The sequence below is a fragment of the Drosophila hydei genome, unplaced genomic scaffold (assembly GCF_003285905.1).
Source record: "Drosophila hydei strain 15085-1641.00,03,60 unplaced genomic scaffold, DhydRS2 tig00008134-arrow-pilon, whole genome shotgun sequence".
Taxonomy (NCBI): domain Eukaryota; kingdom Metazoa; phylum Arthropoda; class Insecta; order Diptera; family Drosophilidae; genus Drosophila; species Drosophila hydei.
In genome coordinates, this window is record NW_022045843.1 from 505,848 (window position 1) to 531,069 (window position 25,222).

The 25,222-nt window shown below is 42.0% G+C and overlaps 2 protein-coding genes across 4 annotated transcripts; both read left to right on the top strand.

Moving 5' to 3' along the window:
- The first annotated feature begins 3,585 nt into the window (after nucleotides 1-3,585).
- On the top strand, nucleotides 3,586-9,655 carry LOC111603836 (focadhesin). Of its 2 annotated transcripts, none has more exons than XM_023321601.2 (8): nucleotides 3,586-3,798; nucleotides 4,071-4,358; nucleotides 5,877-6,095; nucleotides 6,159-7,197; nucleotides 7,262-7,473; nucleotides 7,537-8,609; nucleotides 8,669-9,327; nucleotides 9,384-9,655. In XM_023321601.2, exons 2-8 carry the CDS (start codon nucleotides 4,087-4,089, stop codon nucleotides 9,531-9,533), a joined length of 3,624 nt encoding a protein of 1,207 aa, XP_023177369.2. In that variant the 5' UTR covers nucleotides 3,586-3,798; nucleotides 4,071-4,086; the 3' UTR covers nucleotides 9,534-9,655. The 2 variants fall into 2 exon arrangements, with proteins under 2 accessions (XP_023177369.2, XP_023177370.2); XM_023321602.2 differs by lacking the exon at nucleotides 3,586-3,798 and adding an exon at nucleotides 3,883-3,908.
- Nucleotides 9,656-9,760: 105 nt separating this feature from the next.
- Nucleotides 9,761-25,000, top strand: LOC111603837 (myotubularin-related protein 6). 2 transcript variants are annotated; one of them, XM_023321604.2, is made up of 10 exons: nucleotides 9,761-10,049; nucleotides 13,923-14,039; nucleotides 22,492-22,654; nucleotides 22,721-23,004; nucleotides 23,076-23,210; nucleotides 23,285-23,514; nucleotides 23,587-24,099; nucleotides 24,156-24,401; nucleotides 24,465-24,684; nucleotides 24,745-24,999. In XM_023321604.2, exons 1-10 carry the CDS (start codon nucleotides 10,026-10,028, stop codon nucleotides 24,880-24,882), a joined length of 2,070 nt encoding a protein of 689 aa, XP_023177372.1. In that variant the 5' UTR covers nucleotides 9,761-10,025; the 3' UTR covers nucleotides 24,883-24,999. The 2 variants fall into 2 exon arrangements, with proteins under 2 accessions (XP_023177372.1, XP_023177371.1); XM_023321603.2 differs by lacking the exon at nucleotides 9,761-10,049 and adding an exon at nucleotides 11,665-12,154 and having other exon boundaries at nucleotides 24,745-25,000.
- Nucleotides 25,001-25,222: the final 222 nt, after the last annotated feature.

A 25,222-nucleotide genomic window follows, 5' to 3' on the forward strand; every position in this document is an offset into this window, starting at 1 on the left:
ATACGTATGTATGTATGCGATAGAGTAGTTATGTATTCAGTGCATTCGCAGCATATTGAGCTTGAGTCAACACATAATTGTTTGGCTGAGTTGGTTTTGGAGGCAACAAGGGTTAACAGCGGGTCGCAGAATTCACAATTTGTAGGTCGTTCGCAGGCGCCGCATTAAATTTTACGCACGTGCCGCACAAATTATATTTACAGTACATTTGTATATATGTGTTAGACTCTATATGTATTTATATTCGTATATATATGTAAGCAATTTCTAATTTAGAAAATAAATAGCCAGTTGAAAATTGAAAAGGTTTTTTGGCTTTGTTTCGTGTTGCCAACCGTTAAACAATTTCCTTTTTTTTGCTATTTCTTTATACATACGTGGGCGCTGGGTGAAAATTTGAAAAGAAATAAAGCAAAGGCGCATTTCAGCACCTACACACACACACCTACACTCGTGTATCCAATTTGTGTGCGCTAAAAGGTAGGCAACAGAATCTGCTTGTACTCCATGGCGTATGCGTAATACGCTGGCCAACACACGCATCGAGCTTGTAAAGTGCTAGGTCTTTACACAAGGTGACAAAAAGATGCCTAAAATCCGATTATCAAAGCATTTTTGTTTCATTTCTAGCAACATTTGAACTTTGTGAGCAAATTACTAAAAGAGAGAGAGAGAGATACTGATGACTGGACACTGTGGTTGTAGTTGCTCTGAATTTAATCCAATTAGCAACTTGTCGGGAACTAATTGCAAGATGAGCAGATAGTTTTCGGCAAGACATATGCATTTCTAACTGAATCTATATATATATATATATATATGTGTTGCAGATTGCTTTTAAGGAAGTAACATTAAAAAGCCTGTTGGCGGCTTAGCTGAGAGGCCGACGCAGCACATAATGAATATTCATTGCTCGAGTTTGTGGAAATTGAGTGCAAACAGGTGAATATAAATATTCATGTTTGCTATGAACATACGCCCCACTGCAATATTATGAACTTTGCCAGCTCGAAGTAATTTAAGTTCAGTCTTCGCTTTGCTTTGCTTTAATCTTGAACTTGTTGTATAATTATAATTATATAACTAATGTCGGCAGTGCTGAGAGCATATTAAGTCGAAATAAGGTAAATTTGTGCATAATTAATAAGTCGACACCATTTAATTGGGGCAATGTGATTTTAGCCCCCCAGCTAAACTCTACGGACTGTTGCCATATGCAAATTTCTATTGCGACGTGCTAACCGAAAAGGTCTTAGTCTTAATCAACACCAACATAAACAGTTCATGAAACATACGCACACATATATATATAATATATATGTATATATGTATGTACATACATTGTGTACATGTGGCTACTGCTTCATGATATTTTACATGCGTGTAACAGATTTTATGCAAATGCATATGGATATGTAAATGAGTTATTTGGTGACAACGAGCCCATAATACTGCAAATAACAATTAAAATAAGCTTTTAATATAACTGTATAAAGTGTGCTAAGGCGTGACGTTATGCTGATTGAAATGCCTGCATTAAGTATATATTTGATCTGAAATTAAGATAATACAAATAACATAATTAACACGAAGCTTGGCTAAACAGAAGCAAATCCAATATATTCTCATATAAATTTATTCAATTTAGTTTAGTCACAAAACTTTTCATAGACTTTAAATAAAACCTAGTTCGGATCGATTTGATAATCTAGTTCAACTCTAATTTCACCCATTTCTCTTTGAATAATGATTTAATGTAAAGTAAGTAAATATGTAAATAATTCCTGGAATACGAAAGCAATTAAAATCTCATCTAACAATTTCCATGAAGCTCATTTAATTGCAAGCTAAAAATAAATAGTACAAATGTTGTCTTCACCTCAACAGCTTTAATGAGCATAAATATATACTTAATATTTATTAAGCAATAAAAAAAGCTGACCTCATTAATGTAGCATATTAATTGTACATTAAATACGCAACCCTAACAAGGATTAGCAGCTGGACTCTGGACAACATCATCAGATAGCCAAGCAGAATCAGTCAGAAGGAACTTATATGTATATAAAAATTAAAAAAAAAAAAGAAAACTTTTTGCCCAGATGAATGGCGATGATAGTGATGCAAGCAAATCGGCGCTGGCTTTGTTCCTTTGATGACTCTGGCTACTCACGATGAGATGTAAAAAGTTCAGCAACAAAAAAACCGCACAAAAAGCAAGTAGACAGCGTGTGGTGGGGAGTGAACAACTAGCTAATACCCTGCTCTCAGAACACATTCAAATTTGTAACTTCGGCTTTTAAAATATATCAGATAAACTCAAACAATTGATTTCATTGACATCAAAAGTTACTTTTATTTGGCTACTATAGACCCTGACTTTTATACTTACCTTTGTATTTTTGGACAGACAACCCGCAAACAGGACAGCATTAATTTGACTGTTAATTACTCCCAAGAATATAGATACCTTATTGTGTCTTTCATCTGCCTGTTACATACACTTTAATCAACTCAATATACCCTATTTCACCACTTTCAATGGTTTCAGCGCATAAAAACTCTAAAGGAAAAAAGCAAAAACTTTCACGGCGTATTTCACAGGTTCAGGCTGAGCTATGCATCGCGATGCCGTAATAAAATTATAAGTCCACGGCCAAGCCGACGTGAGGTTAAGGCCAAACATGGCTGACTAAAACAACACAAAAAAAAGCCATTTTGTAACTGAGTTTTGGCAGGAAGCGGAAACGATGTTGGGCTCTCTTCGTTTAAGGCTTTGTTATCTCAGCCTTTGCTTTGGCTGCGAGCTGACCGATTGCAGTCCACATTTTGCCGTACTTGTTTTATTCGCTAAGTTAGTACATAGAATTCTTTAGGGTCACAGTAACTTTCTGGTTTTTTTAGTGCTTGACTCTCATTTATGAGATTTGCTTACCTTTTGCTCATTCAGCTTTGAGTCTTCGTCTTTTTTAGCTGGCTTCAATTTTTATGGCTGCAGGAGGATAATTAATTTTATTTTACGCCAGGGCGCTTTGCAGAAATGCATAAACTCAATTAACTGAAAGAGCACGAAAAAGTTGAAGCAGCTTAACTAAGCGTGATATAAATCAACTCTGGCATAAAGTAGACGCGGCGTTGCAGCGACTCGCAGCTTATTACAAACATAACAACATAAATTTGTATAAAGTACAAAATTCTTGTGTAGCAAAAATATTCTTTATGAAAAAAAAATTAAAAAAGATAATCAAATAAATATGATAAATTAGTTTAGACTGAGAAAAACATTTTACAAGATTTTTAAATATTAAGTTATTACTTGCCAAGGTAATTATGAAGCTACTAACCTTCATTTACTTATTATTAAATTTTAAAATTTGTTTACATAAGTATTAAATTTGAAGTTATTTAAATTCCAATAATTTCCCGTATTTTGAATAACCGCTATTAAGTGCATTTAAATGCTACGTTAATTGTTACGTGCTTACGTCGCTGCTTTTGCGTTTACGTCACTGCCACAGCTGTTTTTTTGGCGTTGAAAGCTCAACGCGGCGCTTACGTTGCTCTCTTCTGCGTTTGTGTTGCTCATTTTGCGTTCGTCACAAAGTTTGTTTACAATTGATATCGTGCCGCATGAATTCAGTTTAATAAACAAAGAAATTGATAAAAACAAACTTACATGCTTAAAATTAATTTTGATCAACATTATTGTTAGATGAGCTGCGTGCAGAGCAACCAACACATTTGATAACACGCGCAAGGCGCCCACACTGCTAACAGAAGGCGAAGGTGCATGTGAAGGTGGGCAACGTGGAAATTGTTTTGTTTTTTTATGTGTTCAAAAAAGGCCGCGCCGTCATTCGAGTGTTGACCGAGCACACGAAAGGACACGCGCGTTGCAGTATTTGAAAGTGGGATACTTGTAGTGCCCAAACAAACAATAAATCCCGTTACTGTTCTCTGTGTTTGTGTGTGTGTGTTTGTTCGAGGAAGTCAAATTCACATACGAATTAGTAGCTTATAAAGTTGTCCCGTTTAACTGACATTTTGTCGTTCCCGTTTTGCCGTTTCAGCTTCGACGGTGCTGCCATGGAGGACTTCAATAGCATAAAATCCAATACGTCGGTGGTGAAGCTAGCCGCTTGTTTGGAGAAGATCTACAATAAAATTGTCGAGTCCAAGGAGAAGCAAGTGGCCGAGCACCAAATCAAGGAAATCGAATTCCTTAAAACTCAATGCAAGCACGAGCACATGCAGCTCAGTCTGATGAGCTGTCAGACGCTGGTCCGCCTAGTCGACGAGGGTGTCCTAGATGCCAACAGTGTACAGAACACACTGCTATCAATGCTGCCCAATGCAGGGTAAGTTCACACACACACTCATACTCCTATGTACCCACACATACTCATATCATATGGGCGCGCCCTGAGCGAGCACTTCCGTTGAAGTTAGTCTGCCTATTGGCATTGTAAAGCAGCACAGGCGAATGCACTTCTAAAATTGTTTAACAATGAAGCATATATTACCATGCTGACTGCATAGGCGCATTCCAGGCAATTGGATATTTGATTAGCTAGCAGCTGGGGGCTCGCCTCTGTCAGGGCCCCATGCAAAGAAGAGTATCCCCTAATTAATTGGCCTGTGCTTAATATGCGAAAATGAAATACGAGGCATGCCAACTAGGAAATCTACGTTGTTAACGCTTTTACGCGCACATTGGCATTGACTTACGACCTGGTCTGTGCGTGAGCAATTTACATAGCTTCCTGCCGCTGACCCAATGGCCGCAATCTCGACAAGCAACAGTAACATCTGCAGCAACAACAGTGACACGAAAGAATGGAAATATACGCATTATGTATGCAGGACGCCAAAAAATCTATTAGCCATTTCCGTAACGCGACCACACTCCCAGAGGAAGCCGTTCATCAAGGACAGCGTCTCGGCCTTGCGACTACCACTGACCACTGAAATGGCCAAACAGCCAAATGACCAAATGGCCAACTGGCCATATTCAAATTACGCGCCAGCTACTTGCCAAGCAAATATTTGATATGCAAGCCGAAAGAGTGAAGCGTGCGGCATTGAACTTGAAATATTTTCTACATTTGAAGGACGCTCGCCCCCAAGCCCAACACAAACAACAGCTGCAGCAGCAGGTGCAGTCGGCAGCAACAAAAAATCACGGGAAAAGTAAACAGCATGTAATACAGAAATTAACCTTGATAAGAGCCAAGGTGCAGGTGCAAGTGCCAGTAAAAAGGATTGCATATTAATTGCCCCTTGTGCAACAGAAACAGCAATTACTGCGAGCAGCCAATGTGGACGCCGTGTGAAATGTAATTATCGCGTCAAACGCAAAACGATTTGCCTGCAAGTGCCAGGAGCAGCAACTGCTCCAGCCGCACCTCTGCAGAGGTGTGTGTGTGTGTGTGTGTGTGAGGTGGTGTGACGGAAGTGGGTGCTAAACGCTAGTTAAGTCAGTCCAACCCTAATGGCATCTAGCAACTGATATTCATCTACCCCACTCTACCCACCTGATAGCGAGCAAGTGCAAGTGCAATTGCAATTTCTATCCACACGCAGCACACTCTGCCCCCAAACACTCTGGTGCTCTGCTTCCTAGACACGCACAGGTAATCAGAGACTAGCTGAGAGTCTTTATGATTACCTGTAAATTATAGGTTTCTTTTTTTGGCCCGTAGTTAACTTGTTCATAGTAGTTAACTTTTTAAGTACTTTGGGTTACGTTTCTGAAAGAATGATGCTCTTGAGGTAAAAGACTTTAACACCTTAGCAAAGCTCTTAGATAAACCTAATAGTGAGTGCTACTCATAAGTTATAAATGAAATTTTAACAATTATTTCCTATTACTGCAGACAAATGCATTTTGCTATTATAACGGAGACCATTCTGGGCCTGCAGCTGTTGAGTCTGAAGCGCAAGACTTCGCTACTTAAGAATAAGGAACTGTATCAGTGTCCGTATGGCTTGAAGACGCAGCTGCATCCGCTGATATCATTGCTGCAGCACACCAGCGCCAACATGAACGATGTCAGCCACAAGATTATTGGCATCTGTCAGCATCACGACCAGAAGTAAGGAAAATCAACTAATCTATATACTGACTTTACTGACATATGATTTGTGTGCACTTCCAGTATTCGAAATTACAGCATCGAGTTTCTGCGTCCCGTGTTCCTCTATGTGCTCTGCAATCCCCAGACACTGCAGGACGTCAAGCCCATTTGGACGTGTCTGCTGGGTCTGAGCCACAGCCGGCCAGAGGCACGTGCACTCATGCAGGAGTTGCTGTCTTGGAGCAAGTTCAACAATGCCAGCACCTGCTTGTGCACCAGCATTCTGGTCATTGAGGCACTCGACTACTTTTTGCAGCAATCAGATCACGCACAGTCGGTCGATCTTTGCATCTATCAGGCGCAGCTCGTCAAGCAGTTGGCCCATTTTGGCATAGATCCGCGTCCCAGCCTGCAGTGTCTGCTGCGTGTGTTGCATGCCACGCGGGAGCACACGCGACATCACTACCATGTGCTGCTGGTGCTGCTCGCTGAGTGCCTGCACGTGCTGTCACCCTTCTATCTGGCTGATCTGCTGCGCATTATTGTGTTTGTGGTGGTGCAGGAGCGCTGTGGCCATGAATACATTCTGAACATGTGTCTGGACGGCATCATTCAGTGGATGTCTCAGACTGCATTCATACCCGCAGAGGGCCTGGCGCTAGCCCATCAAATTGTTGACCGTGTGCTCGAGCAGCAAAAGCCGCCGCAGGATGGCAACGTGGAGTTTGTATCGCCCATCTGTACCAAGGAATTGCAGCCGGCACACATACGCAACTATCATCCTGACATAGCCATTGCCTTTGATCTGGCCAATCTGGTGGAGTCATTTGACTCAGCTGAAAACAAGGACGTGTTTGCCTTTGTCGACGCCTTGAATGTCAAGGCAAACACGGCCTTTTGTCAACGTCTGCATTTATTTCTGCGCGCACTCTTTCTATCGCGAGAACCGCCCGTTGACTGCTGGTTCAAGATCTACGAGGTCATTCTGCAGATCATCAAGGTTAACGAGAGCATTGCCTATGACTTCCTCATGACGTACATCTTTAAGCTCGCCCACGAGCACAATCCGGAGCTGCAGCTGGAGCTGCTGCGCGGCCTGGCCAACTTTGCAGTGTCTAAGGTACGTAAAAATGGCAAATTCTTCTAATGATCTAATCGAATGATAAATTTCTATCGCTTGCCAGGATAACGTGCCCATGATACTGAATACAATTCGTAATCTCTCCACGGACAATGCCACCTTCTGTGTGGATTTGTATTTGCGACTCTGGCGCGTTGAGACACGCACGTATCCGTTTCTGCTAAAGCAAATCGCACAGCCGCTGCCAGACAACGATAAACGCTGGGAGCTGGAAATAGCTCGTACGCATGCCATGCGTGAAATCTGCCAGGAAAAGTAAATAGAGTCTAGTCGAAGCTTTTTATGTATGATTCCTAACTACATTTACTCATTTTACAGACCCACGCTGCATGGCTCTGAGCTGCTGCCACATTTAAGCAACACACTGAATAGCTGCACCGACGAATCGGGTGATCTTGCCACTTCGCTGGCCCTCGACGCTATCTATGCGCTGTGCGACAGCCACACAGTGAACATTGCCTCCACTTGGCAGGCGCTGGGTGCCAAGTTTCGTAATGAACAGCGTCCACAGACCCTGAAGTCGCTTTATCACTTGTTTGGACTGGTGCCGCTGCTGCAAACGCCGACGCTGGAGTACGAGAAGCTGGCCGATGATGCCCTGGAGCAGCTGTGGCAAGCTATTAGCCGCCCCAATACAGATGCCCCACAAGTGCGACAAGCACTTATAGCGCTCAAAAACTATGAGCCGGGAAACACGCTAAGCCTGCGCCACATCCCGCCGCAGTTTTGCTTTGATATTGCTTTGAGTGGACCTGCAGGCGGTCATGATGTGATGAACTTTCAGCAGCAGCCGGAGCCTATTCCAGGTGAGGTATGGGTGCAACTATTGCAAAAGATACGACCCGAATGCGGTGATGCAGCTGCTGATCTGGTTGCTCATTACATTGGCAACGAGATCAGCGGCTTTCGCAGCGGCGTCTATCGTCTTCCCGAGGGCAAGCCGGAGCCACGCAAGCTGGTTGGTCTCTTTGCTACCAGTGCACTACGTGCGGTCAGCAATTACCTGGTGAATCAGTCTCGGTTTGGCGACTACGTGCCAGAACCATACGCCGTCACCTATGCTTTGCGTGCACTGTCCAAACGGTTCGCTAAGCCCATACCACCAATGGACTGGAGCTGCCTGACCAGCTTCTTCCACTTGTCTTTTGATGCTCGAAAATATTGCATAATGATAGCTAAAAACCAAGCGCTGCACAGCGGCACAGCTCGACGACTGCTGGAGAATTTCCTAGCTGATTTTGAGCCCAATTGCTTTGAGGAGGATCTGCTGCTATTGTTCTCCTTGCTGCCCGAAATAGGAAACAGCGTCAGCCTGCAAATACTGAAGAACTTTGCCGAGAAAGTAGCTGTCTACTGCTTCAAGGAATCGCAACTGAATAACTTTGTAGAAGGTAAGAAAATTTACCATGTTTTGTATTTGGAAACAAGACTAAAGATTAATTTGCTGCAGGCTGCCTGTTTGAAAAGTTCTTGGACAGCGTGAGATATATATACACCGACAAATGTGAGATACCCGAGGTTCTCGACGTATTTACGCTTATTGTGGAGCGCTACATGGACTCAATGGATCTAGATTCCCGATTGTTTGAGCGGTATACCGAAGTAGTGGCCGTGCTGTCTCCTAATGCCATCGATGGATTAACCACACCAGCAAATTGGTGGGAAACACCTGTGGGAAAACTAAAGAAGGCAACGATAATACGCTGCTATCTAGTCTTATATAACGACAAACTTCCAAATCCCCTAAAATGGCTAACGCCCATAATCGATGCTTACGAACGTCGATTGGATGAACGTCCCTTTTTCTATCGTCATCTGGCCACCACACTGTACGCCTTTGCGAGCGATGAGCATGCATGCAACTGGATTATTGAAATCTTTCTGGAAATACAAATGATGCTCGCTGAGTCTTCCAACAAAGAGAAACTCAACAGAGCGCTGTATTTACTGGACATTTTTATATTGGCTGTGGATGTTTTGTCAGGTTGTGCTGTGCTGCTAGGCACTGTAGATGTGGTGGCCACAGATGATAAGGAACGATTTGCATTGTTCCCAGAAAGCTTACAGTATCTATGTGATCACATATTTTGGAAGGATCAGGAGGCAAAGGTGAGCAGTTATCTGATATTGTCCATCATAATAATTTCATAAACTCCTTATTTCAGATTTACGAATTCCTGTATAATCTGTATAAGCATGCGTCCATACCGCTAGCATACGCTGCCATTTTTAAAGAAGCAATTATTTGTTCGCGGAACAAGCCGTACTTTGATAACAAAGGTGTTTGGACCAAATACGTAGGCTTGCGTAAATGAGAATAATTCACACACTACACCGACAATTACAAATGTGGCCCACAGCAGAAAGTGCACTTATTGTTATAGTTGAAACAACTTAAATCCATTTTTATAGCTTGTGCGATATTTGTTGAGTTTATTAAAAGAAATTTTAGCACTATTCAAATTTAAATTAATGGAATGCAGTGCTGCCAGATGACTGTATATCCATAATAACTATCCTCCATTCAAGGTGGCAACACCAGATTTAAAACCTATCGCATTACCACCTTTTATTAGGGTGCAGCCTGAACGATAGTATTGTATCGAAATTAAAATATCGATAGCATATCAACAATCCCAATTTATAACTATAATAAACTGCAATATGTTTCAGTAAAATATGTTTAATAAAAATTAAATTGTTCGTGAGTAATTTATTAAATTCGCCGCGTAAGCAAAAGCACGGGCCGCCGAGAATCTGCTTAGTGTTTGAAGTTCATAGTGAAACCGACGAAAAAAACGTAAACAATGGACGATATCAAGCTGGCAAAGGTATGTAAATATATATTTTAGTTTAATCAGTGCGGATATAGTTAAGAATGTAGATATGCGTGAAGTAGACCATTTATCAGTCGCACCTGTCCTGTCGCCAGCTGTGAGCTGAGTCATGCAATTGGAAACTTTTATGTTTAATTCAAAATCGATGGTCAGGTGGAAACTGTTCTTCCTGTTCTCTCTCTAATAGAAGAACAGCAGCAGCAACAACAAACGTCTGTGTGACCCGGCGAGGGCCAACCCTTGCGCCGCCCACAATGAGGGTGGGGCCAAGGACGAGACAGCCTTACTGGCCGTGGCATGCCGCCCACACCTGTTCACAACTTATGTACATAAACATAACTGTAAATCATGCGCATTCGGGCGAACCATTAAAACGTGAACAAAAATCAAGTTCCCTTTTGATATTTACATTTTCAACCACATTCTACGGCATCTACGCGATCTTTTACACTAGCGCAAATAATTACGTTCATTAGTAACGCAAGTATATATGTGTATATATAAAAATATATATTTGTGTATAATTTGACTATGAAAATACCAGCCTTATCGCAGTTCACGAAGTCTTCGCTACTGTTTAACTGCTAGCCTCAATGCCTCAACGCCCTTTTTATTGAACAGCGAACTGTTGATCTATGAGCCAAATGGAAGATTTTATACAAACTCATTTGTTTATAATCACATTCCATGAATTCTTCAGCCATTTAACTTAAGTAAAAGCAATTTTTAAATTTAAATCTCAATCGAAAAATTTGCTGCCTCAGTCAAGTTCAACAAATTTGCATAGTCAACATTTTATATTTGTTGATATTGTTGTTGTTGTTGCTGCTGTCAATTTAAAATGTGTAAAAATTGCATGCAAAGTTCAAAAGAAAATCAATTAAATAGGTTTCTTGCGATAACTAAATGTATATCATTAAACTTGATTATTAGATTATTAGTCGATGTTGTTACTTAAGGTAAACTAACATGCGACGAGTATTACTGCCTGACTATGAAATACCCTATAGCCAAAATATGTATATTGAGTGATATTTAATACACAGATACATGGAAATATTTGGCTATGCGTTAGAGGATGATATAATGTGTTTTAAGTATGTTTTTTATAAGGTCAATATAAAGAGTTTAAAATTCGATACTCGTATAGGCATGGCATATATGTATAGAAATTAATATAAGTAAAATTACATATATAAAACCATATTTTCTTATTCAGCAATAATATTTGTATACCGTGTATATAGTATTAAATGTATGCACTGGCACAAAATTCCTTTAATACACACTTGCTCACATATCCCTAACCTAGGGTATTTAAATAGTACCTATTGCCCGGTGCTGCGAGAGAAAATTACCCAATCGGAAAAATTTCCCCAAAACAGAATTGTACCTATGGGCGCTCGTAGCATGCTTTTAAGCGCGCGCCTTTCACAGTCGTCGCAGAGTTAGCATCGGGAGCGGTCGTCAGTCTGTCCGAGCGCCGCCGCTTTGCTACACTCTTTACAAAGTTGATAACACAAGCTCACGCACACACAGACATATTGATGGGGAACCAGTGGCAGTGGTAGTGGCAGTGGCAGTGGCAGCAATAACAAAGTGGCACATGTAGTATATACATAAATAAATATGTAGGGTTACACGAATAAGTAGCGTACTCCGTCGGCTTGTGTGCTAAGCAAAAAAGTGAAAGTAGTAAAAGGGACCGACCGCCTCCCTAGTGATTCACGTGATTTGATTTAAAGCCAGGCACAGGCTGCTGGCGTTGCTTTTGATGTTGATTTAAAATCAATAAACATTTACCCAAAGCAAACAGTATCTCTGCCAGATATACAACGAGTCTATACTTTGGCACTGTGACAATGGATTTTACCAGATTCATGAATAAGTTTAATGAAATCGAACGACAATTGTCGCCAACGTCGGCGCTGCGCCTCAGCTTCGATAATATATCGCCGGAGACCGAGGAGCCGCCCGATGGCAAGCGCCTTTGGGGTGTACCAGTGCCGCCATTTGTCTCCGATAAGGTCGTCTCCTGGATCGAGGAGGAGTTCAACGAGGCGCCCGTCTACTACAACGGCAACACGGTCCTCAAAAAGGTGACCCGACCTAATTTCCTTTGTTTCATTAGGCAAATGTATGCAAGCAGAAGTAATCAAGCGATATTCAGCTAATTTTTCTCAACTTCTCGCATTCCCTTTGTTTCAAACGCCGCCGGCTGCTCTCGGCCGGAATATGCAAATTACTAACATGGCAGGCTATGCACAGAGCTCCCCTCCTCCCCGGGCACTTGCCAGCGGGCACGCACATACATATTTTATGTAGGTCGACTAGCCGAACGACCATCCATCGATGGTCTCATTCAGGCTCATCATGCCACTGCGCCATTGCGTTCCTTTCATCCTTAGACTGCAACAAATTGTCTGTGGCAAATTGTTGCCTTAGCTGCAACGCCACAAGACTTTGTTCTCAACTTGGCCAATTAAATAATTGTGGCTTCTTGTGCACTGATATGGCTTTAATCGCAGCGAAATTACTAGCTGCTATTTGAGACTAGATAATACAAGCCAACTTCTACATACAGATGATATACCTTTGAAATAGTCCCTTGTTCATAGTGACCTGTCGAATCAAATTTATGGCTGAGCTCTGGGACTTATAATCAAATATATTTATACAAGTATATAATAATCTCGTCTTAAATTGGAAGAACTTTTTTAATTCAAAATTTTCAAAGAGCACGAATAACTCTGACAGGAATGATTTAGATTTCCATCAAAATTGATTTTAATATTTCCAATATAATAATATTAAATGATACAATATATATGAAAACCTATTAAAGAAAAGTACAAAGTACTTGACTATCAAAGAAGAAATGTTAGTTGCCCAGCACAGCCAGCTGCACTGCTGGCCCTTTGCCCTTGCCAATCAATTTCAGTCAATAGTTGTTGATTCGTGTGCATTCCAAATGACGTCATAGAGGTCTACACGTAAATGGATTAATGCAATAAGCGCCTTTGTCTTCCGGAGTCTATTCTCTTAAACGTAATCAATCTGAAACGTCGTCGCAGTTGTTGCGGTTATTTGTGCATTCACTCTTTTATTCACTGGGGAAATTCATTTGATGTCACATAAATCTTCGTTATTCAATTTGTTTCATCTTATTTACAATTCAAAATGCGGTCAGATTGCATTTACCGCAGAGAGAAAGAAATGATGGGATAAAAGGGAATTTCCCTTTGTTTTCTGGTAAATGATCATTGGAGTGGGACCATAGCTTTCTACAATAAATAATCTATTTTATTTTTCATAGATCTGGCAACGTTGGCAGCTAGTTTGCTTTGCAAATTTCTGTGAATTGAATTATAAATTTAATTTAAAACTGCAAAAGGAAGCTTATGCGACTTTTAATAAAATGTGTTATTTACTAAAATGTCAATATTTTAATTAAAATTACAGAGCCAAATCTCAGCAGCACTAGAGTAGAAATACAGTCTTATGATTTATTTAATAGTATGAATAATAAAAATATATATTTTTTAAATTTCATTCACTTTTTTCTCAAATATATTTTTCAAGGACCAACTTTTGCACTTGACTGTCGGACAGTAAAATAATTTGCAACCATTTTGATGTTGTTTACTCAGATTTCGAGCTTCCTTTTACTTGTGTGTGTGGGTGGGTGGTGCTTGATGTGGGTTATGGGTGGTTGGGTGGCTGAGTAGTTGCAGCGCCACTTGTGTGTGGCTGACGTCAGCAACTGAAGCAAACAATAAATATAAAATGTTTTTATTGCGCTTCTACCTCGTAGTGATAGTTGTATTAAATATATTAAATGCATTTCTTTACCTTACTTATTTACAGGTGGAAAATGTGCGCATGATTGATCGCTACAATACGAAAAATCCCACAGTTGGCACTTTATATCTGACGGCCACCCATTTGATATTCGTGGAGCCTGACAGCAACAAGGAGACATGGGTAAGCAGACGCAGCTACCCTTATGACATCATCAATTACTTTATGGGCCAAGCGGTTCGAGTGCTCCTTCAACTTCTCTCACTCTCTTGTTGGAGTGGGTTCTTGCCAAGTTCAAGCAAAAAGTTTTTTGCAATTTCTTTTCCCAACATTTTCTGGGTTGATTTTCTTTTTATTTTTAGGCAACTGTCAGCACGCCACAATAAGTGTGTGTGTGTGTGTGTGTGCGTTGTCCTCTACTAACCGCAAAAGTATGTTACGGAAATAAAGTAGACCGCAGAGGCATGCCACATTTTTGGTGCGCTGTTTGTAGCAAGCCGCAAACATGTTGCTTTGCCATCCAAATGCCACATAAATTACTGCATTATGAATTTATTTTAAATATTTGAAAGGCAACAGTGTAATATATTTCATATTCTGCCCCTGAAGCACTTTCAATTATGATTTATTTATGAGGTACGAGAAAACATTTTATTTTACTTTGTCATGGGAATTATTAACATTAATATTATGATAGACTATAATTATTTATTTAATTGGATTGGCTTTAAAGAGGCAGACTAAAGCTTGGTCTACGATAATAAATATTACTTTAAAGGAATTACATGTTTGTATGTATATATTTTTGATCAGAAGGAAAAAAGACAATCGCGATCAGTCGTTCGACCTGTAAAGACGTGAATTCGAACAGCCTTCGCTTAAGCTCTACTGCTGCAGAGTTCTAAAAATAGAACTTTGCGGTGCATTCTTCAACGCAACAGCAACAAAAACCGCACACGCAGCGTTTTCTTATCGCTTGCTTCCGCGTAACTCAATTGCTTTAATTGCAATTTACGAAATTTCGTCGCTTGGCGCGAGTGCGCCTGCACTCAAAAGCACAATCCGCGATGACATCTAATGTCAATAACCTCGCTACAGCTGTAAAGGTAAATGCAGAAATGCAAGCCCAGCTTAACGTTGTGATGGCAAATAGGCAAGCCTCCATCATGCCAATAAACTCAAAAATAGATATCGCCTCCGTGCAAGGCATCACTAACAACAAAAACACGAAACGTAAACAGCCAAATTCACCAAAAACCATCAAGAAAAGGCTCATCTTCGACGAACCAAGCACCAGCAATGCAGCATTAATATCAGAAAATCGATTTTCACTGCTCGTAGAAGAAGATGAAGACTACAGCGAATCACCTGTAGCTCCAGAAGCCCCAGTATTGACCGACCAGCAAACTACTCCGAAACCTCGTCCGCCCCCCATATGGTGTCCAAACATCAAGTCTGTGGCCCTACTTCAACAGATAATAGATAAAGTAATTGATGCTAAATCATACGTAATTAAGCCAAAGAAGAATAACATAGGTGTATTAACCCAATGCAGTGAGGACTATCGCAGAGTTATAGACCACTTTACTAAGCTGGAATTGGAGTTCCACTGCTACCAGCTTAAGGAGGACAAACCATATAGAGTCGTGTTCAAAGGGCTTCACTCCAGCACTGATACAACACTAATTAAAAAGGAATTGGAAACCAAAGGCCACACAATTACAAATGTGCACAACCCACTGAGCCGTATGGACAAAACACCGCTAAATATATTTTTTGTTGACGTGGCTCAGGCCCCCAACAACAAAGAAATTTTGGACATTCGAGTTGTCTGCAGGCAACGCTGCACAGTGGAACTGCCAAGAAGATACAACGACCTGACACAATGCCATCGCTGTCAAGAATTTGGACACACACAACGCTACTGCCACAAAGCTCCCAGATGTGTGCGTTGCGCCGGGAAACACGCATCCAAAGACTGCACCCGCGAAAAGGACCAGGCACCAACTTGTGTGCACTGTGAGTTACAGCACCCAGCCAACTATAAGGGCTGCCAAGTATACAAGCGGTTGCGCAAATTGCAATCCCCAGCACAAAAAAGGAGTCCCACACAAACACCGTCTACGGGTCCGAGTACTGCTTCCGAAATTACAAGGCCCCGGAGCATTACCCAAGCCACGAGCTTTGCAACGCCTATTAGTGGTGTTTCTTACGCACAGGCCGCTAGAGGTGGACCGTCAAATAAGAATACCACAAGTGACACTTTGTTCACTGAAATGCTTCAGCAACAACAACGTCAGTTTGACGCAATTAATGCCGAGCTCAAAGCGATGCGAGAAGTACAATCCCAACAAGCAACCATGCTAAACAGTTTAATGGCCATCATAACCAAGCTTGCCTACAAATAATGGCTTTACGTGTGGGTATCTGGAACGCCAATGGCCTGAGAAACAAGACTCAGGAACTGGCTGCGTTTCTCTCACAAGAAAACATAGATATAATGTTAATAACAGAAACTCATGAGTGCCCCACTACACAAATTTTCGGATACGAACACTATCAGGCTCATGGTGAAGGAGCAAACTGCTTTGGTGGATCCTCAATCCTCATACGAGCAACAATACCGCATACACCTTTACTGCCAATTTGCAACGCAACAATGCAGGTCTCAGCCATCACCCTGCCTACGTCTATTGGAGCGATCGAAGTTGCGTCAATTTATCTTCCGCCAAACACTGGTCTGTGTGATCATCACATGGAACAGGTTCTAGGCCAAAGGTTGAATAAGACCCTCATCGGCGGCGACTGGAATGGATGGCACCCATTTTGGGGAAGCAATAGTGCGAATCGTCGCGGAGAAGTCATATTTGAGGCGATTCAAAACTTACAATTCAGCATATTGGCGACTGGAGCCCCCACCCGTTACCCAATTAATGGACACAGGCCCTCGGCAATCGACTTCGCTGTCTACAAAGGCATCTGTGACCGGCAATTGACCATTGAAGAATCCTTGGACCTATCCTCTGACCACCTGCCACTAATAGTCACAATCCACGCGCAGCCACAGCCCTTGCCCATTAGGAAACAACTACTGCCAGCAGGATCAGATTTAGGAGTCTTTAGGCGCGAGCTCCATTACTCTTTGCACATAGAAATGGAACTTAACACTCCTGAAGACGTGGACTACGCAGCAAACAAACTGCAGGAAGAAATAGTCAAAGCTGCGCACCAAGCCGCCCCACCATCTTGCCAAACAAGACAACAGTCTCCGTACAACATCCCCCTCACCTTGGAGGCCCAACACCTACTAATACACAAAAGATGGGCCAGGAGACGCTGGTTAAGATTACGCACGCCTGATGCCAAATCCATGTACAACGAAGCCACGAGGCATCTTAAAGCTGCTCTCGCCCTGCTTCAAAAGAGGTGTATCAGCGATGCGCTGGTACGAGCTGAATCGCCCACTGACGCAGAGTTTCAATTATGGAAATTTACAAGAAAGCTCAAACGGCAGCCAATACGACGTCATCCCATTCGGAGCATTTCTGGTTCCTGGCACATTGGAGACGAAGCTCAAGCTGAGGCTTTTGCAAACCACCTTCAAGACCAATTCACGCCGGTGATTACCGCAGAGGCCTCAGAAATCGAAGCAACAGAAGACATCGTTCTCTCGCCCCTCCCAGCTGAAGACCAGATAACTGGATGTACAAAAGAAGAGGTTCTTGAACACATCAGAAGAGTGAAGGCAAAAAAATCCCCTGGATATGATCTAATAAACGGCAGAGTCCTTAGAGCACTGCCTGACTCCACCATAGACTACATAACTATGGTGTACAACGCCATGCTCCGCATCCGGCACTTTCCAGCCTGCTGGAAGCGCGCCGTGATTGTGATGATTCCTAAGCCTGGCAAACCCGTGGGAGAAATTGAGTCGTACAGACCAATTAGCCTGTTGCCAGTACTCTCCAAAATATTCGAAAGAATATTTCTGGAACGAGTACTGACACATCTGGGACGCCAGGAGGCCATTCCAAACCATCAGTTTGGCTTCAGGAGACAGCATGGAACACCGGAACAGGTTCACAGAGTTGTGCACCATATCCTTGGAGCCTTTGAAGAAAAGATGTACTGCTCTGCCGTCTTTTTAGACATCAAACAGGCGTTTGATCGAGTTTGGCACCTGGGACTGCTGCAGAAAGTGAGGACCACCCTTCCAGCCCCATTTTTCGCGTTGCTATCCTCATACCTTATTGGAAGAACCTTCCAAGTGTCAAGGGGGCAAACAGTATCCTTGACTAGACCAATTATGGCTGGAGTACCACAGGGTAGTGTTCTAGGCCCAACACTTTATACTTTATTCACAGGAGATATGCCAACTCCCGAGCCAAATATAGGAAGTACAGATGCAGTACTCATAGCGACCTATGCAGATGACACCGCCATCTTATCACGTCACGTATCTGCGCAAGAAGCTTCAGACTCACTACAAAAATATCTGGACTCTTTCGGACGCTGGGCAAAACGGTGGTGTATCACCATTAATGCACAAAAGTCTGTACATACTACCTTCGCCACTAGAAGAGGAGATTGCCCAAGCGTTGCATTGGGGCCCACTATTCCCAAAGCCTCAAAAGTAAAGTACCTTGGTATCACTCTTGACAGAAGGCTGACTTTTAAAGCGCACATAAGTCAAGTAACCTCAAAATGCAAAAGCAAGCTAAAAACCCTCGACTGGATGCTGAGAGCTTCAAGCAAGTTGTCTTACAGCAGCAAGGCCGCCATCTACAAGGCAATAGTTGTCCCAACCTTCGTATATGGTATCTCTCTATGGGGCTCCTCGGCGAAGACTACAAGGAACAAAATTCAGACCCTGCAGAATAAAGCACTACGCAGATGGACTGGAGCCAGCTGGTTTGTAAGAAACTCAGTCTTACATAGGGATTTAGCAATTCCCACAGTTGCTGAACTCATTGGGCGACACAGTTCAAGATACGCGGACAGACTTGCAGCGCATCCTAACCATCTCGCAAGCAACCTGGCTATAAACAACAATAGGCGAAGACTGAAGAGATTGCATCCTCTAGACAATATTAGAACTAATTAAGATAGTAGCTACAAGTGCAGAATAATTGGCATATCTGCCCTCCCATTAGTTAAGGTTTAGAGCTAAATGCGCTATAGAGTCTAAGACAATAAGCTGCAACAAAATAAAGAAATAAATATATTGCCTAAAAAAAAAAAAGAAGGAAAAGAAGAGCATCGAACCCCGTATAGAGCAGAAGAGCTGTTAATGTGTGTGTGTTTGTGTAGCCATACTCTTTAAGCATTTGTATTTATACAGAAAGTATGTTACAATGCTTGAACAAGCACTCTTAAATGTCACCCTCTCTGATCGATTATTGAGTGAAAACTCACGCAGTACGCGTTCGAGCTCGAGCTTGCGTTCGAGCTTGCGTTCGAGCTCGCGTTCGAGCTCACGTTCGAGCTCGCGGTCGAGCTTGAGTTCGAGTTTGAGTGGGTCTCGCCCTATATAAAGGCGAGCCTGCTGCATCGCCCGTCAGTCGCATTTTTGACCTGCTAGTGATCAGTCGTGCAGTGCTCCTCTTCTGGTGTTGTGTGTGGTGAATAGTTAATAATAATTAGTTATAGTTATATTAAGCGGAATTGTATTAGTAATACTTATAATTTTTAAGAATTTGTTTTTAACTAATGTTTATTAATAAGAGTACTTTTGTTTTGTTTATAAACATTGAGCTTGACATTGTTTAGTTAATTATGTTTGTTAATAAGAGTACTTTTGTTTTGTTTATAAACATTGTTCAGTTAATAGTTGTGCTAATGAACTTTGTGTAAATGATCATTGTGTTAATGATCATAATGATTATTGAGAGTATTGTCAGCTAGTAAATGTTTACTAAGATTAATGACAGTAATCATAATGATCATTATGAAATAAAATAAATGACCATTAACTCATTAGTTGTTAAATCAAGAGTCCTTATGTTAAATGTCATTAATTTAATAACTATTAAGACCATAATGATAATGATCATTACAGTGATTTGCCATATGTAATATATACATATACGCTCAATGTTCTCTTTTTAGTCAGTTTACTCTGTTCATTTTATGTATGTTTTATGTTTTATGTACTCTTGTCTATATAGACTGTAACTACTATTATATATATGTGCTATATGTGTGCTGCTAAGCTAAGCTAAGCTAAGCTGTACTTTTTCTATATTCTAAATGATGTTCATAACAGTTTATGTCGAGAGCACTCTCCATAAATTTATAAAAGTAAAAGTATAGATAGCAAATATATGTACCAAGTATGATTAGCTGTTATCGACATATATATGTATATTGTTGTTCAAATAGTTTTAAGCAGAAACTTTAACCTTTTAACATTTCATAAACCATTTCAACTTCATTAGAAGAAGAAAAGAAACTTTTAAAGAAAACTTTGTATCAGTGAGCTCAATGCTCTAAAGTAAATTTTCTACTGCTGCAATTTAGGCAAGGGCGAAAAGCGTTTAATGTTTATATTCCTTAAATTGCAGATAAAAGCATTCAGCAACAACAACAACAAACATAGCTACAGGGCGCAGCCACAGCCACAGCGAACGTGTTCAAATTCTGCACTTGGCGTTTACATTTTTGACCTCGCTCGTTAAACATTTTGTGCAGCAGGTGAAACTCGACAGCTCAAAGGCTGCTGCTACTGCTGCTGCGGCTGGCATTCGTCATAGAGTACCTGGAGTACTTCTACTTGTATGCCGTGCTCTAAACACACATGCAGGTGTACATGCATAGGCTTAGCTGACAGCTGGCAGGGCCGCAGTTCCGGCCACTTGGCTGGAAAGTTTCTTTTCTTAGCATTTGCCTCAAGGCTGCTAAGCCGCAGAGCGCGCGCGAAAGATGTGCATATTAAAGTTTGGCTTCGGCTTTAAGCCGCAACTTGTCTTCAATTTAATTAAAACGCGTTCGCATTGTGCTGCCCGGCAGAACTAGTCGCAAATACACAGCGACACAGTGGTACTCGCGCGGATTGCGTATACGCCCCATTGCACAAATACAAATTAAAATGCCATGTCGACGTGCCCGCTGTGCCTCGATTAGTGTATATGTTTGTGTGGGCGTAACATTGTATTATTCAGCAGCACAAAACATTCATTCAAAGTCCCAGAAGCAGACCAACAAAAGTAAAACATTCGCTAATGTAAGAGAAACATTGAAAAAGCAAACACAAGTTTGATGCCAATACGCCAGAAATGCTGCTGGTCGACAGAGTGACGGAGGGATTGATTGAATGAATGAATGAATGTGGCATGAGCAAACAAAGTGCTTCTAAGCGGCTGCAATTCAATTTTCATTCATACACAATTCGCTGTCCCAGGCACAGAAGGACACAGCAAAGCAGTTGAGCTCGTGACAGCAGAGCGAAACAGAAAGAAAGTAATTTTTTTATTTGGAATACATAAACAGCAGAAGATTAAATTAGAAATGCTAATCCTATAACAGACAACAGATTTTGGCATTAAGATAAGGGCTTGAGCTAAAGACAAAGTGGCGCAAAAGGTTAGGCTGAGCGCTTAAGATTATGTTTTAATTATAGTGGAAATACTATAAGTAGTTTTACAAATGTAACAAATTATTATTATGGATAAATATAGTGATAATAATTACATTAATAATTATTAAGCGGCTTGCCGAATATAGTTCTGAAAAGTGAGTGTATTAGACATAGAAAATATTCAAGATTCTGATGCCTTCGCATCCTGGCCCCATGTAGAGAACTTGGCTAGCTCAAGACCTTTAAATATTTTAAGTTTCACAACTCTACCTTAAATATAAAATATTATTTTCACTAAACGCTATATAGTAATAGCCGATTTGACACGCTCCTATTGTCCGTAGCTGTAAAGCCCATTTAGCAAAACTTTCAGATTTGATCTGTAAAGCTGTGATAGACACAAGTAACTCGATTATGTTCTATAGACTTGTTAGTATATAATTTTTCATCATGTGTATATATTATATAACTCGACACGCGATTTCGAGCAATTTATAGAGTTGCTCGCTAACCACTTCTGACCTTGATTCGCGCTGATTCATTTCGATTTGATGCGAAAGCTTCGCCGTTAGATTCAGCATTTTGACTGCTGTTTAAGTTGGGTTTTCTTCTATCTTGGCACTGCATGTGCACTCGGGCATTGCGTTTTTAATTGCTACACCATAATTATATCAATTATGCACTTTGCAATGGCGCGACAAGTGGCCGCTGGAGACCCGAGAAATGAGCATATTAGCGTCACGTTGCCTCCTCCATGCTGTTAATTAAAAGTTGGGGCACTCGTGTGCAGAGCCAGTTGCCAATTATGCGCTGAGTAGGCTTTAACTATCGATTTTTCTTGCTGTCATAAGACTGGGCCTCGGGGCGGCCGGCAGCCAGCAGGCACCACTTTGTAAAAGTTGAAGTGCCTGACCTGCGGGCACTGCTGGAGCTATTAACTGTGGTCACGCAAAGGGGTGCTTCAAGTTGAGTGATTATGAGTTCAGATTGTCTGTTGGGTGCTCTCTCTCTCTCTCTCTCTCTTTATATATATATATTAACTAGTTCCTTTCATTACAGATTCTGCACATGCACATTGCCAGCATTGAGAAGCTGCCACTTAGCACTACCGGCTCCCCGCTGCTGATACGCTGCAAGACGTTCTTGTCGGTGACATTTGTCGTGCCCAAGGACTCAGAGTGCCACGATGTTTATACTTCGCTAATCAAACTCTTTCAGCCGGGTTAGTGGCAACACAATCCATTTACTTTGATAGCTGCCATCATTGTAATTTATTCTCTGCTCGTAGTCTCCATCAACAAGCTGTACTGCTTCAATTATCAGCCGGCTAAAGATGACTTTCCCAAAAACGCTGGCTGGGACTTTTTCAAGTTGGAGGCCGAGTTTAAGCACATGCTGGTGCCCAACGAGAACTGGACCCTCTGCTCCATGAACGAGAAGTACGAGCTATGCGATACGTATCCGCGTCAGATCTATGTGCCCAAAGAGGCCACCACATTGATGCTGATAAGCAGCTCGCGCTTTCGCTCCAAGGGTCGCCTGCCCGCATTGACCTATTTGCACAACAACAAGGTAAGCAAACATCTTGAGCAACCTATCCATATGTAAATATCTCTAATATATGTAATCAATTGTATCAACAGGCGTCCATATGCCGCTGCAGCCAGCCGTTGTCGGGCTTCAGTGCGCGCTGTCTCGAGGACGAGCAAATGCTGGAGGCCATACGCAAAACCAATCCCAATAACGATTATATGTTCGTTGTGGATACGCGACCACGCGTAAGTGCAAATAAAACAACAAAAGAAAAAACAATATGTAAACAACCAACGACTCTGACCCCATTCGCTTGCAGATCAATGCCATGGCCAATCGTGCCGCCGGCAAGGGCTACGAGAACGAGGCCTTTTACGAGAACATCAAATTCCATTTCCTCGGCATTGAGAACATTCACGTACAGCGCGCCAGCCTGCAAAAGGTGCTGGAGGCATGCGAACAGAAATCACCCACGATGAGCACATTTCTTAATGCCCTCGAGTCGTCCGGCTGGCTGAAGCACATTCGCTCCATATTGGACACGTCGAGGTAAAGTAAACCTTATAGCTGTAAGCAGCTGTTTTGCACTTGAGATTACACTGATGGAGTTCCTTTCCTTAGCTTCATTGCCAATGCCGTCGATAAGGGCGTCTCTGTGGTTGTGCACTGCTCTGATGGCTGGGATCGCACCGCTCAAGTTTGCTCGCTGGCGCAGCTAATGCTGAATCCTTATTATCGCACAATCAAGGGCTTTCAGGCACTCATCGAGAAGGATTGGCTGGCATTTGGGCATAAGTTTAGCGAACGCTGTGGCCACATTCAGACAGATGCGCGCGAGGTGTCGCCCATATTTACACAATTCCTGGATTGTACCTGGCAGTTGATGTCGCAGCGCAGCGAGTCGTTTGAGTTCAATGAGCGTTTTCTGCTGATACTACACGATCATGTGCATTCATGTCAGTTCGGCACTTTTGTGGGCAATTGCGAGAAGGATCGGCTTGACCTAAAGCTGGCCGAACGCACATTCTCGCTGTGGGGCTACATGTCGAACCATCTCAATGAGTATATAAATCCGCTGTACAAACCCAATGTAGACGAATCGATCAAAGCCAATCTGGCGCCGCAGTGCATCAAGTAAGTCCACAGTTGATTAAGCTAGAACAGCTCTTTCTAATGTGATTACCTTATAGATTCTGGCGTGGCATGTACAGTCGCTTTGAGAGCGGCATACATCCACGTGAGCCACTGGGCGATTTGCTGCTGGACAGCAAGGAGCACTGTAATTCGCTGGAGGATCATGTGCAACACTTGACGAAGCGCATTGCCAGCTTCAAGAACTACATTTCCAAGTCGGCCAAGAAACTGCAGGATGCCACCACCACAACCACCACTAAAGTTAGCAAGGAGCCGACCACCAATGAGATCAATGACAACAAGTAGCCAAACACCTTGATTGCAATATTTCAAGAAATTCCTAACAATCTACTTTTTGTTTCCAGATACAATTATGATAAGAAGCTAAGCGAATTATCAGCCGCCGATGATGATCATCCTCTGAAGGCGAGCAACATGTCCTTTGCCAATCTGTCGTTAAATGCCGAGCAAACGAGCCCACAGGCTTTGACCGAGGAAATCTCGTCGGTGGCGCTGGATTGGAAATCCATGCGCAATGTAACCACCTGCTCCTGCTCCACACCTTTTGATCAGTTCAGCAAAAAGGTTAGTGAGCCGATAACTAAACAAAAGTTCATCTAATTCAAGTGCCTTCCTCTTTTTCAGACACATTGCTGGCGTTGCGGGGAGATCTTCTGTGAGCGCTGCATAGATAAGAACGTGGCGTTGCCTGGACACGACAGCGGCAAGGCGGTGCCTGTGTGTCGAGGTTGCTTCCGACAGATGCAAAAGCAGAGTCCATAAGCGCAATTCTAGCATAATCCTAGTTGTAAATTGTTGAGCATGTGACGCGGAGTGAATGTGGAAAGCGGGCAAGAATGTGGCGAATTTGTTTCGTGTGTGTTTTGTGGCATTAAATACATATATACATATTAACATACAGATATATATATATATATATACATATATTATATTATATTTATTGTTGCATTTGTAGTTGTAGCTACTTAAAAGCACATTCGAACTTCGAGTTATAGCGTGCAAATCAACTAATAAGCATTCAAGCTAGGCAAAGCTTCCAGTCATGCGCATATATCAGAACTTCGCCTAGTCGGGCACAAATCTATTTTATGTTGTTGTTTTT

What these genes read in the sequence shown, in the direction of transcription:
- LOC111603836 (XM_023321601.2), top strand. Translation starts at nt 4,087, where the DNA reads ATGGAGGACTTCAATAGCATAAAATCCAATACGTCGGTGGTGAAGCTA. An exon ending in TCAATGCTGCCCAATGCAGG is followed by an intron (nt 4,359 to 5,876) that starts GTAAGTTCACAC and finishes CTATTACTGCAG; the next exon opens with ACAAATGCATTTTGCTATTA. An exon ending in GGAAGGATCAGGAGGCAAAG is followed by an intron (nt 9,328 to 9,383) that starts GTGAGCAGTTAT and finishes TCCTTATTTCAG; the next exon opens with ATTTACGAATTCCTGTATAA.
- LOC111603837 (XM_023321603.2), top strand. Translation starts at nt 11,918, where the DNA reads ATGGATTTTACCAGATTCATGAATAAGTTTAATGAAATCGAACGACAA. An exon ending in GCAACACGGTCCTCAAAAAG is followed by an intron (nt 12,155 to 13,922) that starts GTGACCCGACCT and finishes ACTTATTTACAG; the next exon opens with GTGGAAAATGTGCGCATGAT. An exon ending in CCTATTTGCACAACAACAAG is followed by an intron (nt 23,005 to 23,075) that starts GTAAGCAAACAT and finishes TTGTATCAACAG; the next exon opens with GCGTCCATATGCCGCTGCAG.